Source organism: Littorina saxatilis, linkage group LG7, assembly GCF_037325665.1.
Source record: "Littorina saxatilis isolate snail1 linkage group LG7, US_GU_Lsax_2.0, whole genome shotgun sequence".
Lineage (NCBI taxonomy): Eukaryota > Metazoa > Mollusca > Gastropoda > Littorinimorpha > Littorinidae > Littorina > Littorina saxatilis.
Window position 1 is genome coordinate 40,765,396 of NC_090251.1, and position 19,211 is coordinate 40,784,606.

Here is a 19,211-nt window from a genome sequence, read left to right on the forward strand (position 1 = left end):
GAATGGTAAGGACGGGGGTGTTTTTCCTACGTCGGAGGAATTTCTTGTTATTTTCATTTTTTGGGGAGATTGCGCAATCCTCATCTCTTCAGGAAGTAAGTATAGTCAAACAAAATATCTTTTTTATTTGATGAAAAGACATTTCGGGTTTCCTGTATATATACTCATTATTATATAGTTCACACGCACCAACCGCTGTTTTGAAAACGTTCCAAGTCAACACCAGCGAACAAACAAATGACGATAAAATCAAAACACTCAAATTGACAGTATTAATCCTCGCCCTAAGGACAAACACGCAATATGTTGATTCCTACCTAAGGCTAACTAATAAACTCATCCACAGAAAAGGAGAATTGAAGAGGTCGGAGGGGTAGTGGTGTTGGTGGCGGATGGTTTTTCACTTGTAAGAGCTTCTCGTTGGATCGCCCACATCGGGATAAAAACGAATATGAGCAACATGCCTCCATCGTTGCCTCGTTGGACATTTTGGAGAGGTGCTCATTTTGCATCAGATGTGCATGCGTGCTTGTTGCCAAGAAACTAGGTCAGGGATTCTTGCGCCAGAAAGTGAAGTGAATGTAGACGAAAGCTGCATGGAGGGAGATATTTTCTTTTCATTACGACTGACTAATTCCCCCGCCTGTCGTTGTGGTGACTGATGGCGTGATTGGTTCAATTTTAAACGTGCGCCATTCATTGGGTAATTGCCTGTGTGCTGGGTGCCTTTCGTCAAACGCCAAACTTGATGTATCACTTGATGCCTGCTGCGGTTTTTACAATGGAGGGGTTAAAATCGACGCTTTAAACTCAAGCGGACCTCTTGACGTTCGCAAGAGAAACGGTCGAGCATGCGTAACCCTTCACTTTACACACATAACCTTGCAGCTTTCAGCGAAAATCGTCCGCAGCAATTGTTACGACTCTGACAGAGGTTCCCCTTCTATTTTCACATGAGTCTCAACAGAATCTTTGCGATACCGCTAGAAACACTTGCAACTATCTCTTCAGAACTTCAGTAGCATTTCCAAGCTCTTCCGCCAAGCGGAGTATTCCCACACTGTATAACGCATAATTATTTGCAAAAACTAATGCCAAAGACCCACACTTTTTCACATCTCTACGTGACAGTGCAGATTTATTCTCGGCCACAGCAGTGTGAAAGGTGGCAGATGTTTGGGACCGGTTATCCCGCTATCTTCATTTATCATAATTGCAGTGTTTTCCGTTTTATGGGCGCTGTCATGTCTCCGCAGGAAACAGCTGCTGCTCCCTGCCCCGGTCTTCATTCCAATCCACCAGATGTACCACTCTTTCAAATTCTAAGTGTTTTTCTAATCATTAAGTTTAGGTTTTTATTTTGTTTTCTCCATCTTCTGTTGTAAAATCGTGTTTGCTTTTTCATGTGTCCGTCTTCCCTTAGGTCTTTCTATAATATTATTAAAAATGATTTTTTTTTAATTAATCGATTTCTTGTTAATGATAAGTTCCTTGATTTCGCATTTTGTTTAGGTAAGGGGAGAGTTTACTTTGACCTTGCCAGTACTTTTACAGGCGTGCTCATTTTCCGGTTTAGTTCTGATTTCCGGTTTGGACAGAAACTTAAAAACTTAAGTTTTGGTTTGACTTTCAGGGTCACTTTCACGTCTTCATTTAAATCTCTCGTGTACAAGTACGTCAAAGTGTCTTCACAGTTCAGAGGGGAAAATATAGGAAAGTCATTGGTTGAAGATTGTGGCAGCATAATCATGTGTACTGAGTCGTTTTGCAATGTAATTGTACACCGAGACAAAAAGGACACATAGGCTAGGAGAACGAATCTCATATGACAAAGACGTAAATGTGTGTGGGATTGGGGGGGGGGGGGGTATCTTAAACTTAACAGCGGTTTACTATTGCAAGGGAAAGCTTTATTATAGGATTTAACCTTGTGATTAGATTAAGGTCGTCAGTTCACCTTTATAGAGTTCGAGTGAGAATAGGAGAGAGAGAGAGAGAGTGCGTGTGTGTGTGTGTGTGTGTGTGTGTGTGTGTGTGTGTGTGTGTGTGTGTTTGCCCTCCCAATTTACAAAACTTGTCTTCAGAGCCAAGGACGGAGGTGTGTGTGGGTTTATGTTTGTCTCAGGGTTTGTATTCATGTTTGAGAATGCCCGATTTATCGCCTTCAGTCTGGGCGATTCGTGCGTCCCCTAACGGTTTGCCTGTGACGCCATTTCCAAACCGCCCTCGTCCAAAATTAATACATGGCTTGGTTTGCCTTCGTGTGTATAATAATACATTAGTGCACAGTACACACATTGATAACCCCCTCTCGGCCAATGTCTGTTGGTTTACATAACGTGCGCAATGCAGTGTATTGACACCAAGCAAAATTAGACCCGAACCCCTGGCCACATTATTTTTAGGCTGGTCGGCCAATTTAGGCTGTGGTCAAATTTGCTTGGCATAATCACTAACAACAACGATTGAAAAAAAAGTGCAAATAATGCGTTAGATGGAAGCGAAAGCGGGTTTTAGTGTTATATCGCATGTGGTCAAGTTTATCTGGTGGACAGATGAGAGTTCGCGACCTCATAGTTATGGCCATCCCTGCCTAGAGCGGAGTTTTAGCTTCTCGGTCAGAGGTGAACTCGGAATTACGACGGTTAGGCAGTGCAATTATGTTATTGTGCTGTATGGTAGGGTGTTCTGTACCGGTAGAGTGGTAGCCGCATTTAAGGCCTTACAAATCTGAGAAATCGGGTCTTAGAGAGAGAGAGTTTTAGAAAGGGGGACGTTATGAAGAGGAAATCTGGAAAAAGTAAGTCGGAGATGTTTGTTGGGGGATTCCTCTGTGTCGGTATGCATCTGGTTCTTTGTCGTAATTGAAGATGTGCTGTACATTCTGTATAAGTTATATTCTCGATCAGCGCTCCTGCAGCCCACACCTTCTTCATTAGCAACATCATTTTTGGATGACACACACATAATCCGTCAAAAATATCCCCCATGAGTAAAACAAAAATATCCATAGAAGCATGCGTCCAGTGTCAAACAATTTGCTGAACGTGTCACTGTCGATTTTGTTCAGGTAATCTGCTGACAGCTTTCTTCGTGCTATATCGTTTGATCTGTAGTGTCGTGTTCAGTGATTAATCGGCAATAATCTACCGCGGTTCCCTACATTAGCCGTTATTCTTGCGCGGGTTATCTGATCCCACACGATAGGAGATTTGCTGCTCAAAACTCGCTTACTTTGTATGGACGGTGTCACATACACTCACTGTTGATGTATGGTTTTCACTATTGTCTGATAACGTTGGTCCTTTTTGGCGTGTTAGTCTGTCTGCCTGTCTGTCCTTCCGTCTGACTCTGATTGTCCGGGCGTTTGGATCACACACACAAAAAACCAGCTTCGTTCCTTTCGTCTGTCTCAATATTGGTGTCGCTGACGATTTTGTGGGAAATTGGTGTGCCTCCTGTTTCGCAACCTCTTCTGTCCCTCCTTGTTTGAGCTTCATCAGCGCGGCTGGACCACTCGTTTTGTTTTGCCCTAAACTCAAAGGAGAACAAAAAGATAGAAAAAAGGGGGTAGGAGAGGGGTAAGTAGAAAGGGAGATGTGGGGGGGGGGGGGGGGCAGAGAAGAAGGTCCAGTCTATCCTCGTGCACACCTACAGAACAAAAAGGAAAAAAAGACGAACTTCTCTTTCTTCGTCCACGGTTCGTTTGTTTAAGGGAACTGAAAAGGTTTGCTTTACTGGGGGGTGAGCAAATGTGAACCCAGCCATGGACTTGAAAAGCTAACAGTTTTTGTCAGTCTCTTGTTCCGCTGACTGAAGGGGGATTTAGCTATGGGCGAATGACCGTTTTCTGGCGGTGTTGCTGCTCTGCCAACGGCCAGCTGGCGCGCGCGTGGCGGATAATCATTTCTTCTAAGACAGATATTGAACGATACTGAAATCAGGATCAGTTCAGGCAGGCACGTTAACAGATCAATCAATAAGGCAGAAAAGCATATAGCTAAAAAGAGAAACAAAAAACCTCCATAAGATTACCATTCTGTCGTTGGGGGAAGTATTTGTTTTACAGGCATTGTTGTAAAGTCACGGGCAGTCAAAAGTTGTTTTTTTGGACAGCTGGAAATTAGTGCTTTGGCCTTAGAATTTAAGCATAGCGCTGCATGTAGATTGCCATGAGATTAGAGACGGAGAACCGGTAGAGTTCGAGGTTTTGATGGCTTGTCAGAAGGGTCGGTGTTATTTGTGCTTGATCAGTAGCACGTTGAACATGTAATTTGGGCAGTCATACTCCGGTTCCGGGGGATACATTCTTGGGTTTTTCGTGTTTCTATAACCCACCGAAATCCGCATGACATGGATTCCAGGATCTGTTTCGTGCTTGCATTTACACACGAAGGGGGTTAAGGCTCTAGCAGGTCTGCACATACGTTGACCTAGGAGATCAGAAAAATCTCCACCCTTAGCCCACCAGGCGCGGAACGGATTCGAACCCTGAACCTTCCACACGGAAGGCCGACGCCCTAACCACTAGGCTACGCGCCCGTCTGCAGGCTGATATGAGACCGGGCATGCAAAGACAGATAGAGAACCGGTGATCCAAGCCAGACTTGAAGGCAGACAACATAGAACACCGGCAGTATTGCTGAAGGCTTGCGTACATGCTGAAACCGGAACAGTCAAGCTGCAGATTGGCAGAGAAACAAGCAGTCGGACAACAGAGATCACTAGTGATAAAGGCTTGGGTACTGGCTGACACGAGAACAGACAGACAACATAGAACACACCATTCAAGCAGAGAAACAGTGATAAAAGCTTGGGTACTAGCCGACACGAGAACAGCCAGATAACATAGAACACCAGTGCCGCAGGCTTCAGTGCAGGCTGACATGACAACATTCAAGAGAGAAACAAGCAGTTCAACAACAAGGTCAGCTGGCAAGGGGGCGCGAACAATCCGGAGCTCAAGCCCTGGCGGAATGCGCCGTCTTGCGCGGACTTAACGTCCCTTCCGGTGTGCAGGGCGGTGCAGGCTGTGCGTGTTGTCTTGCACCGGCCCGTGGACCCTGGTCAAACACTGACCCAGGTTATGTCACTGCGGACCGCCAGAAATATCCCACGTATCCCTTCTTGTACTTTTTAAGACATTTTTCTCCCTTTCCCCAGCCAAATCTCCCCCTACCTCCACCACCTCCCTCTTCCGACTTCAACGACTTCCAAGTCTTGCCCATCCCCTATCCTCCTCATCACCTCTCTCTCCCCCAACTCCTTCCGTGTCTGGACACCCCTCACTCTCCTCCTCCTCCTCCTCCTCCTCCTCCTCCTCCTCCATCCTTCCCTAGCCTTCCAAAATGCTCTTTACATCTTGTCCAGAATTGCTTGCCCCATGTTTTGTCTGTTATATCGCGCCCGCCGGTGTCTGACTGAAGGTGGTGTGTGTGAAACCGTTGCATGTTGGGAGCTCTTCGTTTGAAGTGTCGCGGAAAACATCATCATCACTGACCGCCATCATAGCCATTATCATTGCCATTACCGTCATCAGGCGTCCTCATCGAGTTGCGGTTTTGGCTGAAGGCGTTATCGGGCCCATACCAGAAGTTCCTCCGAACAGAAGACGCCGGGGATAGTTTGCTGTGGTCATGAAGAGGAGGGCTTTCTATTCCTTAGTGAGGTCTTACTACATACGTGGGGGCTTGCTTGTAGGCGCTGGCTGCCCGCACGGTGTATATGTTCAGCTGTGTGTGGTCGTTGTGGATGCCTTGGTCTTACGGCGTGACTGTTGTCTGCTTTTGATGTTCACTTTGGTTCTTGTAGTGTCTTGCTGAGTTCCTGAAACCCGCCAACCGCAGCGCCTATGTTCACTGCATGCTAAGTGTTTTGTGTTCGTTTTATTTAGCGTGGTGTCTTGGTTAGTTTTAAAATGTTTTAACTGCAACTGCAACTTTGTTGTTGTCTGTTTTGTGTTTTTATTTTCACTTTTTGTGTGATGTCTGTTTAGTCTGTGAAACGTGTAGATCTGTATTTCGTTGCTGTCTGTTTGGTGCTCGTTTGATGCTTGCTTTAGTCCTTGTGGCTTTGCTTTGTAGACAAGCTGGCGCGTGTCAAATTTGACGTTTATTTGTACATAGTACTTCCTTCAGACACAACATTCGTAGAACGTTTTCTTGTCGCGAACCTATACACTAAGTTGTGTTCGTCACGGATGTTATGTAATTAACTTCGTCGTACTTAAGAATATAAACATTTTCAGTCTCATTATTTTGACTTTTGTAGCCGAAAGTGCTTATCTCTCACGTAGTGTAAACTGCACTAAAGGACTCAACCCTCAGTCTTATCAGTAAGGAGGTGCTACGGTTATTTAGAACGGTAATTGACGTCATCGCTAGAAGAAAGCAGACTTATTCGGGTCAAGTCGGTCGGGTATTGTCTTCGGGTTCGGTAACCGATGGCTGGTTTTTCGTATTTGTACCTCACGCCCTGGGTCATCCGCATTGTTGTTCCAAGTAGGGGAAAAAAGGCCAAGGGCACTAGGAAATTGTGCAATGTACTTATGTACATCGTTCAACGAGGAAAGAGCCTTGAAAGGACAGACCCATTGAAACCCACTTGCATTGGAAAGATCATCCATCATGTATATCAAAAGGAAATTGTTTGGTTTAAACCGTATTTTATTCAGATACATAAATACGAAGCCACGGAGTGTATGACAGTAATAAAGGAGCACAACGAAATTGTTTGCCTGTTTACCTTTATTTAACAATGTATTACTTTGAAACTAAGCAATATTGAGGAGAAGCTTTTAATGTTGAGCTTCAGGACTACGTCAAAACGTGTTAACGGCGGGTGTAATCACGTTACGAGTTCAACATTTTATATATCGAGAACGAGTAATTAACTATAACCTTTACACGGACGATGACTACTGATGTTTTCTGCATATATCCGTCTGTCCACAGCTCATCCTGCCCGTTCACTGATAAAACTGTGCTCAGAGTAATGGACCCGGGAGCCAATTTGCATCAAGCAAATCACCCTTAGAATTCGTAATTACTCAATTGATCGCGTGTCCGTTATGGCTGCCGTTGACCGTGACTTTTTACCGAGGTCTTTCGTCTGGGCGCAGTCTATTTTGGGACAGATTTATTGGAATAGACGCACGGACTGTGGTTAAGGTCATGTGAGAGCGGACTGTTATGGTGGTCATAATTGAAAAGCCTGGACATGCCCGAAAGCGATTCATGAAACTAAAGCAATGAATTAATGTAATGACGGCAATCTCTTTTTGGTTTGCCTTGTGTCCGTCTCTCTATCTGCCTGCCTATCTCTTTGTCTGTCTGTCTGGCTGGCTGTCTCTTTCTGGTTTTCTTAAGGGCCCAGACCTACCTAGTGACGGGTGTATTGTTTCTTAATTTTGTAATTTCAGTTTGCTTCCAGATAACAGCTTTATATTTGGCAATTAGATAGCTGAATGCCTAAGCTAACATACAAAAATATAATATTAGTAAACCAAATAATATAAAGTTTGCCAAAAAAATAATAAACAAAAAACTATGTTTCGAAAATGCCAAAAACAAAGAGTTGGTTTTGACAACATTGTTTTCATTCTAGTCATATCAGAACTATTTCCTTTGGTATAAATGTATATAAAGGATATACCTGGATCATGAACTAAAATAAACAGAGTAAGTTTAATATTTTGTATTTTAGGCTGAACGAAATTTTGTGAAAAAATTGCTGATTTTTTTTTTACTTTGAAAATTCATTGCACATGCTACACAAACAAGACTTCAATTATTTTAGTCCACGTTCCAGATATGACAAAACGCTATTTCCATGCCAAATATCAAGGTCATAGCTTTAAAAACAAAAAAGTTATGTTGTAAAAATGAACAAAACGACTCGTTTTCCGGACAAAATCACAACATAAAAAATGCCATTTTTCTTACAGAAAAAAGTTAGTGTCCACCGCTGAGATAGGGGAACCCCTCTGCTTCTGTTTGTTGTTCGTCCCTACCAGTCCTCTTCAATCTCCTTGCCTTCTGAGCCGTAATGATTAATAATTAATAATTAATTAAATATTTTTAGTTTAAATATTTAAATTAATATTAATATTTCGTAATGATTTTTTGGGCGTTTTGGGGGTCACATGACCTACTTTGACCCCATATATTTCCCGTTATACCTGGGAATTTCCCCCAAAAAAATATCTGGCATGAAAATAGAGATATTCAGCTGTATGAAAATATGAAGTGTGGAACAACACATGAAAAAGTGATTTTTGACCCGTCACTAGGTAGGTCTGGGCCCTTAATGTGGTATTTTGTAGCAATGTTTTGTAAACCTTCGTCGTTGAATCTGCGTTAGCGAGTTAAGTAAATGTTAAATGTGAATTTCTGTTTGAAACATTCTTGCTGCATGAAGTTTTTGGGTTGAATCTGAATCTACCAACACCTGCGTAGAACTAGAACGAAGAAGACCGTGACTAAAGATACATTTTCCCCCATGTAAGCGATCGTGTAAACAACAACAGATCTGTCAGTGTTTTACACATGATAGAAGCATCTTTCGGCTTGGACACGTACACAAATTATAGCATGTATAACATATATGAATATTGTGTGAACAGTACATGAGGTGATTTTTGTCCGTATGGTTAATTGTTTTATGTAGGTTGTATTTTTATTTGTTCTATTCTGTATATGTTCTTTTGTAATGTCCAGTTATTATTAGTATTATTATAAATTAGCAGCGTGGCTGCTTCTTGTAAAGTGTGGGAACTGTTGTGGTGTGTTTTCTTACTGAATTAATTTTGTGTATTGACAATGTGGTCAACTATATGCAAATAATTCAGCTAAAACAAAACCCATTCGACACAGAATGCAGCCACGCTCTTGATTCTTCGCATGTCTACAAGTAGAAGGATGACCTTGATGCATGTGCAGTTCGCTTAAGATTTTGTTTACACAGGTTTCTTGAAGAACTAGGACGACTACGAAGTTCTGCGTTCATGGACCATGTCGTAAGATGAACTGAATCAGGCAGTCAGTCTGCAAGTGCAAAATGTATTGTCCATGGAAGTTAACTTTTATCAATCAATCAATATGAGGCTTATATCGCGCGTATTCCGTGGGTACAGTTCTAAGCGCAGGGATTTTTTTTTTTTTTTTTATGCAATTTATATCGCGCACATATTCAAGGCGCAGGGATTTATTTATGCCGTGTGAGATGGAATTTTTTTACACAATACATCACGCATTCACATCGGCCAGCAGATCGCAGCCATGTCGGCGCATATCCTATTTTTCACGGCCTATTATTCCAAGTCACACGAGTATTTTGGTGGACATTTTTATCTATGCCTATACAATTTTGCCAGGAAAGACCCTTTTGTCAATCGTGGGATCTTTAACGTGCACACCCCAATGTAGTGTACACGAAGGGACCTCGGTTTTTCGTCTCATCCGAAAGACTAGCACTTGAACCCACCACCTAGGTTAGGAAAGGGGGAAGAAAATTGCTAACGCCCTGACCCAGGGTCGAACTCGCAACCTCTCGCTTCCGAGCGCAAGTGCGTTACCACTCGGCCACCCAGTAAAAATGAAACGATTTTGTTAACCATGCATGACTTTAATCTCAACTATGTTTTATTCTGTGGATTGTTGCAGAAAAGCGAGCGGCGACAGCAGCATGCCTTGAAAGAGACAGAATTTCTGCGGCTGAAACGGTCACGCTTGGGCGTCGATGACTTTGAATCCCTCAGGGTCATCGGACGAGGAGCCTTTGGCGAGGTGGGTGACAATCGCATGCATGTTTATTGGTAGAGTAGCTTAAACTTTAAAGGCGTCGTTCGTCTGTCTGTTTGTTTCTGTGCCCTTTTGTCTGTCTGCCTTTGTCCATGTCTCAGTCTATGTCTGTGTTTCTCTCCATGTCTCTCTCTCTCCTATCTTCTCTCTCCATGTCTCTCTCTCTCCCCCTCTCTCTCTCTCTCTCTCTCTCTCTCTCTCTCTCTCTCTCTCTCTCTCTCTCTCTCTCTCTCTCTCTCTCTCTCTCTCTCACACACACGCGCACGACCGCACGCAATTACTCGCACACACGTTCATTCCCTCCAGCTTTGCTGTCATTTAAATCTTGTTGGCCTGAAGGATTTCATGAAAACGTTTCAACTTCAGTTATGGTCATTAGTTTAACCTCAGCAGCACTCTCAACATTTTTTTGCTACTCTTTTATATGTATCGTTTGATACTTTTCAATGAACGCGCTTCATGTATTGCACTTCAGCGCAGAGTGATTAGAATGCAGAATGTTTATGGAGAAGAGATTAGAACAGATAATGCAATGTGATATCTGTGAGAGATTTGAATAGAGAATGATGATATCGGAGCTAATTGCAATTCGACACACTTTTGCGGTTTAGGTTAGTGCAAGTTTAATATGTCGTAAAGCCAATGTCCTAAAAGAAAGGATAAACGTTCAGTGTCAGATATCTTGCTTGCTTGCTTGTATGTTTGTTTGTTTGTTTGTTTGTTTGTTTACCCATTTCATGTAACTACGAACACACATCGATTAAAGGCCATACTACAGAATATTAGAAGAGTGATTAAATCCACTGTAAGGGCAGACAGTAGCTTTGGCCCCACAGAGAGAGAGAGAGAGAGAGAGAGAGAGAGAGAGAGATTGTACCCTCTTCTAAAGGGGGCTGGGCCGCTATTGCGCGGGTCCGCTATTGCGCGGGTCTAACCCTAACCCTTACCCTAACCCCCGCAATAGCAGACTCGCGCAATAGCGGACCCGCGCAATAGCGGGCCGACCCCTTCTAAAGTGACTTTTCCCTTTTTCTGATTCAGAATAAAAAACAATTTTAAGCTAAGGCCAAAAAAAATAAGTTGTATGTTTCTGGTCACCCGACCCTACCTAGTTTTTTCCCGCCGATTTTTTTTATTGCATTCGTACAAAAAAAAAGAAGAAAAAAAGCGTCAAAACGAAAGTAACAGACGGCAGACGACACAAGGGGGATAACCCCGCATCCCTTTTGTCTCATTTGTTTTGTAATGTGTTGTCTTTCTCTTTGTATAGTAAGTCCAGTCTCTTTGCGTCACTGTATAGTTATTTTCTACCCTGACCACAAAACAAAACAACCAAAAACAAAACAAAATCCCTTCCTAGCTACCCTATTTTTTGTAGCCATGTTACCAGAAACATACAACTTTTTTTTTTTGCCTAATGCTTTGCGACTACAAGTGCAAACAGTATTTTCCTGTGAAGCCATTCTGCAACATGATTGATGTGACGTGATTTTAAAATCGATACAGACACAGGCAACTTTTATTGTGTGTGTGGTATCCGGTGTTAGTAGGGCTTCAGGTTCAGATCTAGGCCTAAGGTCAGCGTAGCTTTAATCAAGATTGAATGTGGCTTTTAAAGAAGTTCGTCATACCTAAGACTTTAAAATTGGCAATCTAGTGGCTGCTCCGCCTGGCGTCTGGCATTATGGGCTTAGTGCTAGGACTGGTTGGTCCGGTGTCAGAATAATGTGACTGGGTGAGACATGAAGCCTGTACTGTGCTGCGACTTCTGTCTTGTGTATGGCGCACGTTATATGTCAAAGCTGCACCGCCCTGATATGGCCCTTCGTGGTCGTCTGGGCGTTAACCAAACAAACAAACAAACAAACAAACAAAAAATGGCGAAGAGTGGGGGGGGGGGGGGGGGGATTTTGTCCAGTGGGGGGATCTGCAATGAACAATTAATGTGCGTGTTGCTTTCTTATAAGTGTATGGTGGAAGAGAGAGAGTTGTGTGTGTTGGGGGGGGGGGTGTGGTGCCCAGGTCAGATGGTGGCTCTGCGGTGACTGTTTCATGTTCCTTTGCAAGAAGTTAATCGTGATAGTTGGGGAGGTGGGTTTTTTTTTTTTGGGGGGGGGTGGAGGGTGAACATGTTCCTGTGTTCAAGGTGAACAGGGGTGGGTGTTTAGTTCAACAGGTGGAAGGGGCTTCAGAGTTGTGTGGTCTTTGTGTTTGTTTAGGGTTTAGCACTTCCTGTGATTCTGTTTGTCTTTGTGCTCAGTCGGTAAGGCCTTGTTGGGTGAAGCAATATATGAGAAAAATGACACCTCTCTCTCTCTCTCTCTCTCTCTCTCTCTCTCTCTCTCTCTCTCTCTCTCTCTCTCTCTCTCTCTCTCTCTCTCTCTCTCTCTCACTCACACACACTCTCACTCTCACTCACTCTCTCTCTCTCACAAACACTCACACACACACGCACAGTCTCTCTCTCTCTCTCTTCTCTCTCTCTCTCCTCTCTCTCTCTCTCTCTCTCTCTCTCTCTCTCTCTCTCTCTCTCTCTCTCTTACACAGACACACACACAGGGGATTTTATAGAATAGTGTTTGTCTAAAGACTGAAAATTGTTACCCTCACAGTCTTGTTTAAAAAAAAAGGCAGTTGCTGTTTGGGTGATCTGCCTCGGTTTCTGGTCTGTATATAATAGTATAGTGCTGGAAGAGAAGTGTACAGACTAAAAGGCCAACACAGAAGTTTGTATAAAGGTCTACCGAGGAAGCGACCAACCCCCTCCCCCCCTCCCCCCCCCCCCCCCCCCTCGAGTCCCACCTACCCCCAGCCGTCTTTCACTGGACTGGTGCTGTCTTTGAAACCCCCCGTCTCCCACGAACCCCTCACCCCTTAGCTTTTCTCCGTGACCTGGAGCACCCGTCTTGCAAAGTTGATATCGATACACACCCACTCTCTGTAGTGTAGTTTCCTTCTTAGTTGTAAAGTTTAGGGTGGACTTTTTATAGCTTTTAATGAGAGTGTGGCTTTGGGACCCGCCTTTTCCCGTGCTCTTATCAGCGCCTGTTACCTGTCTTGAAGGACTTTGTTTGCTGAGGTTTTCTGCTTCATTGTCCACATTGGGGTAGTGGTTTTTTTTTGGCAGTGTGGTGGGGGTGGTGGTGGTCAGTGTGTGTGTGTGTAGGGGGGGTTACCTGTCTGTGTATGTGTGTATGTGTGTGCCTGCGCACGTGTGTGTGTGTGTGTGTGTGTATGTGTGTGTCTGTCTGTCTGTCTGTCTGTCTGTCTGTCTGTCTCTGTAAGAGAAAGAGGGAGAGATAAATCCTGTGGGTTCGTGTGTGAATTGAGGCTAGTTGTGTTGGCTGCTGGTCTATCATGATGACAGTAGGGACTGAACACACAATTCACGATTGCAGCTGCTTAGAAATGGGTTTGAACGAAGTGTCAAAACGCCAAGAGGTATTTTGAGTGTTTCTCAATTACTCTTCTGAGAAAGTGGACAAGAAATAGACATTCTTCACGAAAGTTAGTCTAAGCGAGGAAACACTCGGGACTCCAGGTGTTTCTCTTCTGCAGAGTAACTGACCCGAAGTCGACATTATGACAGGTCCAGTGATCAGCAAAGACTCAACTTTCAAGAATTATATAAAGTGTTATGAAAGAGATCAAGGAAAAGACCATTTCTTTATAAAAGATATTCCTAACGAGAAGAATAAAATAAACAGGGAACTCAACGTATTATGCAGAAATATTCGTGTCGACATTGTGAAATGTGCAATGCGCATGGGTAGCAAGCATGAAAGTCAAGAATTATTTAGAGTGTTTCTTAGTTATTCATATGGAGGGAAAAAAACAGGTCACGAGGAAGAACCGACGTTTACGAAAGGTAGCCGCTGCAAGGAGAAACATGACACATTCAAGGGCCCCCCCTCGTGCAGAAATACCCGAGTTGACATTGTGAAACGTACATAGAGTAGCACACAGGTAACCGCAGGTAGTCGCGCGGCAGTTGAATAAAAGGAAATGAGTCCTTATAGAGAAGTGACACTTTTACCTTTGAATTTATGAGCGGGTCGCGCGTAGGAATATCTTTGTGCCCATTTATGGAGCCACGCGGCACACTTCTGTAGTACGTACGTAGCCTTGAAAGAACATCCTTTGTCAAGGATGTACGTAGCCTACCGTTGAGAGGATCTTGAGAGTGCTTGACATGAAGAACGGGAATTTGAACCTTAGGCCCCGATGTCGTTCGTCTTTATGACAGTAGCATACATGTCTGAGACAAGTTTAGAAAATGTGTCAGAAAAGACTGACTGCCATGCAAGTTCAGCTGTAAAAACAAACAAAAAAACTTTGAATTCATCAACGAGAAGAAAATTGATATTCCTGCTATGCTAACTTGGTTTTTCTGTCCCCAGCACTAGTGTCTATTTAGGACATAACGTGGTTATATGCTATAGGAATGATATTCCTACTGACCGGGCTCTTACATAGGTTTTGACACAGGGAGGTTGATTTTAACGACAATCTTGCAGATGGTCGCCACTGGAGTTTTGCTGAATGTAACTAAGCCTGTCCGGTGTTTAGTTGTGGTGTGACGCTAAAGGGCGTCAATGGTTGACGTTTCCTGATTCAGTTTCAAGCGACAGATTTTTGGTAATGCCGCAATGGCTTGCGTTGTCACGACTTCTAAAACAGTTTCCACTTGAGGATTTGAAGCTGGCTTTTGTGCCGCGGTCAAAGGTCGCGGGATTTCTTGTTGTGTTTACCTGTATTCTATTGTTGTGTTTACCTGTATTCTATTGTGTTTACCTGTATTCTATTGTTGTGTTTACCTGTATTCTATTGTTGTGTTTACCTGTATTCTATTGTTGTGTTTACCTGTATTCTATTGTTGTGTTTACCTGTATTATATTGTTGTGTTTACCTGTATTCTATTGTTGTGTTTACCTGTATTCTATTGTTGTGTTTACCTGTATTCTATTGTTGTTCATTCAGTGTTTAATTAAGGGAGAGTGAGAAAGTCAGTTGGGGCAAAAGCCGACAAGGTGTATTGTAACAGTAATTTAGAGAATAGGAGGGCTTGCAGGGGAGGGGAGGGGGGGGTGCCGGAGGAGTATAACAGGTAGGACGGTATAGAAAAGTAATTTGCAGTTCTAGTAAAAATAAATTGTTTGCTGTGAGAGTATTTCGAAGTGTTTTTCACACAGGCATGCGTGCGCCTGGATGCACACGCACCCACACACGCACACCTCACATCACATCCCAACACACACGCACACCTCACATCACATCCCAACACACACGCACACCTCACATCACATCCCAACACACACGCACACCTCACATCACATCCCAACACACACGCACACCTCACATCACATCACATCACAACACACACACACACACACCACAACACCGGCACTCGCACGCACACACACACTCACACTCACACCTATACCCCATGAGAGAGAGAATGGGGTTTGCTTCCATTAGTGGCGGCAGAGTGAGGGCGGCTCCCATTTATCCTTTGAGGAAGAAACAACGAGAGACAAAGAGAATAGTCAACAGAATGAATCAGACCACAGACTGGATGAATGAGATTGTCTCCCTTCCTACCCAAACCACAAACACACAAAAACCTGTTCGAGTGACGCAAAGGCGAAATGTATGTCAGCTGGTGAAAAAGCGCCTGTACGCACGAAACACGTTTTTATTGTTTCATTCATCAGTGAGTGACCCACATTCGCTAAACTGCACTTCCTACTTTTTTCTCTCCTTCTTTTTCTTTGCCTTTTTTCCCCCTCTTTCTTTCTAGTTTGTGTATGTGTGGGTAATGAGGGGGGGGGGGGGGCCGTCTACGGGACTTTGGGTCGCCTTTTCCAGGTGTTCCGCATGTGTCTCGGAAGAACACACCTACCTCTGTTATCTCTTTGTTCTAGTATATTATGGATATGTCAGAATGTCGGTGAGGTGTCCTTCGGTCTGTTTGATTTGGCGGTCTGTTTGATTTTTGTGAGTGTTTTGATGGATGCTCTTCTGTGTATACTATGAAGGTCTTATATTAATTATGTTGTTGTTGTGTTGTGACGATATGTTGACACCAGGGCCGGACGAGGTAAGTACTAGGGGGGGGGGGGGGGGGGGGTTACAGATGGGGGTCCAGGGGGCAAAGCCCCTTGGTGGGGGTCCACAGGGCAAAGCCCCCTTGGTGGGGGTTGCAAGGGGGCGAAACCCCCTTGAAGCTGAACGTTTTTTGATGTTTCTGGAGGGAAAGGAAGCCTCTTCTTGAACGAAAAAGGTAAATTCGACAGCAAGCTGTATAGGCAATGAAGAAGAATTGAGATTGGAAGGTACATGCTTAAGCCAGGTGGGGGGGGGGTTGCGCAACCCCTGTAACCCCCCCCACCCCCCTAGTCCGGCCCTGCACACATCTTGGTAACACACTGACCTGACTACCCGTCAGTATCACCGTCTGCAGACCCTCCCTTCAGGTACATGCCGATGAATCACAAACAAAGATCAAAATGCTGAGAATAATCATTATTCTCATGGAACCATACTTCACAAGAAGCTAAGCCAACAATGGAAGCCCCTTGCCGTCCTTAAAGCTGCCGTACTTCCTCTTTGGACGATCTAGTATGTAAACCACCACCTATCTGTCTAGGCATTTACACTGGGCGAAATCATCCCACCGCTTCGACACAAACCAAAAATCGACATCCTGGCTGCTTTCTGCTTTCAGTGGAGGTTTTCTTGAATGGACTTCGCATATTGACTTAGCTCTTCATCACAAAATTACCCCCTCCCCCCAAAAATAAAATAAAATAGTAATAATCCCAGTATTCACAGAACGCAGCCAGGCTGTGTTGACTTATGGTGCCTGTCCAATTGGAAGGGTGCCCTTTTCCAATGTAATTTTTTTGTTTAAAGGAAATATCTCGTCTGGTAAGCCTGATAAACAACAAATCTTTAATTTTCATTGTTTATTCTTCTTATTATTTAACATTTTTATTCGTTTATTCTTTTTTTGACTCACATGCGAAGCAAAAGTGAGTCTATGTACTCACCCGAGTCGTCCGTCCGTCCGTCCCCCCCGTCCGGCCGTCCGTCCGGCCGTCCGGAAAACTTTAACGTTGGATATTTCTTGGACACTATTCAGTCTATCAGTACCAAATTTGGCAAGATGGTGTATGATGACAAGGCCCCAAAAAACATACATAGCATCTTGACCTTGCTTCAAGGTCAAGGTCGCAGGGGCCATAAATGTTGTCTAAAAAACAGCTATTTTTCACATTTTTCCCATTTTCTCTGAAGTTTTTGAGATTTAATACCTCACCTATATATGATATATAGGGCAAAGTAAGCCCCATCTTTTGATACTAGTTTGGTTTACCTTGCTTCAAGGTCAAGGTCACAGGAGCTCTTCAAAGTTGGATTGTATACATATTTTGAAGTGACCTTGACCCTGAACTATGGAAGATAACTGTTTCAAACTTAAAAATTATGTGGGGCACATGTTATGCTTTCATCATGAGACACATTTGGTCACATATGATCAAGGTCAAGGTCACTTTGACCCTTATGAAATGTGACCAAAATAAGGTAGTGAACCACTAAAAGTGACCATATCTCATGGTAGAAAGAGCCAATAAGCACCATTGTACTTCCTATGTCTTGAATTAACAGCTTTGTGTTGCATGACCTTGGATGACCTTGACCTTGGGTCAAGGTCACATGTATTTTGGAGGAAAAATGTGTAAAGCAGTTCTTAGTGTATGTCATTGCTAGGTTTAGCTGAAGGTCAAGGTCATGTAAAGGTCAAGGTCAAGCATGTGAGTCGTATGGGCTTTGCCCTTCTTGTTTCTTCTTATTTTGACGATATGCATGTAAGTACGTGTCTTTAATACCTCTCTTTCCCCTAATCCCATCAAACAAGACACACAGCTCCTCCCAACTGTTCCCCCAACACGAACGGCCGTCCTGCTATTTGCTCGCAACCCACTCTTAATCAGCGTTGATGAACAATATCTCCCTGCCCTTTGCACGCGAACTTGGCTATTAATACCAGCACGCCCTTTTCATATACGTGGGGTATTTTTAGTCCCGTTGTGTTGAAATACACAGGGTATAAGTCTATGTAAACGGCACGAGCTGGACCTTTTCGTTGTACTGAGTGCTTGCTTTTTGATTAAATTGGTGATAAAGAGAGTAAGGGTGTCTGTGAAAGAGAGAGAGTGTGTGTGCGCGTGTTGAGAGAGAGAAAGAGTGCGTGTGCGCGCGCGCGTGTGTGTGTGTACGTGCGTGCGTGCGTGCGTACGTGCGTGTGTGTGTGTGCACCAGAGAAAAAGAAAGACGATCTTCCTCACGAAAGTGGCCTTTTCAGAATTTAGGTGACATTTGGGATCTCAGAACACGCACGAAACTATCGGCCGTCTGGATTTACAGCTGAAGTTGTTTTTTTGAAGCGGGACTCTCTCTCTCTCTGTCTCTCTCTCTCATTCTCATTCTTTCTTTGCGCCCTTTGCTCAACAGAGAGGAAGGCCTTGGGGGGGGGGGGGGGGGGGGGGGGGGGTGGGGGGGGGGGGGGTGGTAAGAAAGATATGTTGTTGATACTGTTGTTTTGTTTTTGTTCTTCTCTTAAAACAAAAATACTTCAGCTGAGGTCCGAATCTGCAACAGCAAAAAAAGGCCCGAATCTGCAACAGCAAAAATAAAAAGCCCGGAGCAGAAACCTCGTCTAATACATGTACAAGAGAGAGAAGACCTCGGGCACAGACACGAGTTAATCACCGCAAATTAATTCCGTGCCATTTCTTCTGGCAGAAACAAGCGCTCAGAGAGATGAGGGCTTGGAAGCCGACCCCCCCCTCTCTCACACACTCACACACACACACACACATACTGGTACTGGAGCAAGACAATGCAATATCAAAACCGAACCAGCTCAGCGTTATTGGATAGAGTGGATTTGACACAGGCCGCTGCCGGCAGACTATCTGTCCCACTCCATCAGGGTGAAGAGCTGCTCGGATTGTTTCTTGATGTCGCCCCACAGACTCTTTCTATGTCTGTGATGTAGCCCCTGTCTTGTCTCGTTTGCCTGACTGTCTAAGTAGGAGTCAGTAGATGAGCAAATAGGCTGCGCTGCATATACGAGGGCCCCAAAGGGGGGTATCATCACGATCACGGGAAGGGAAATTTTAGCTTTCACGATCAGTTACCTTGATTTTTGTCAATGATCACCGCAGTCAATGATGAAAACAAATGACGATCACGATCACGAGACTTGATTTTTTTGTCATCGCGGATCACGGGCAAAGTCCCATCACGATCACAGAAATGGAAATTTCGGCAATCACGGTCACAGAAAGGTCAAAAAACGCCAATCACGATCACGATTTTAAACCCTTTGGGGCCCTCATATAC

General features: G+C 44.0%; 1 protein-coding gene across 1 annotated transcript in view; it reads left to right on the top strand.

The window, feature by feature from the left end:
* The window catches only part of LOC138971472 (serine/threonine-protein kinase 38-like), a 68,714-nt gene that overhangs the window by 30,547 nt on the left and 18,956 nt on the right, over positions 1 to 19,211 (top strand). Inside the window, exon 4 of the mRNA XM_070344209.1 lies at positions 9,663 to 9,785. Within this exon, the coding sequence (XP_070200310.1) occupies positions 9,663 to 9,785 (123 nt within the window). The remainder of the gene's footprint in view (positions 1 to 9,662; positions 9,786 to 19,211) is intronic.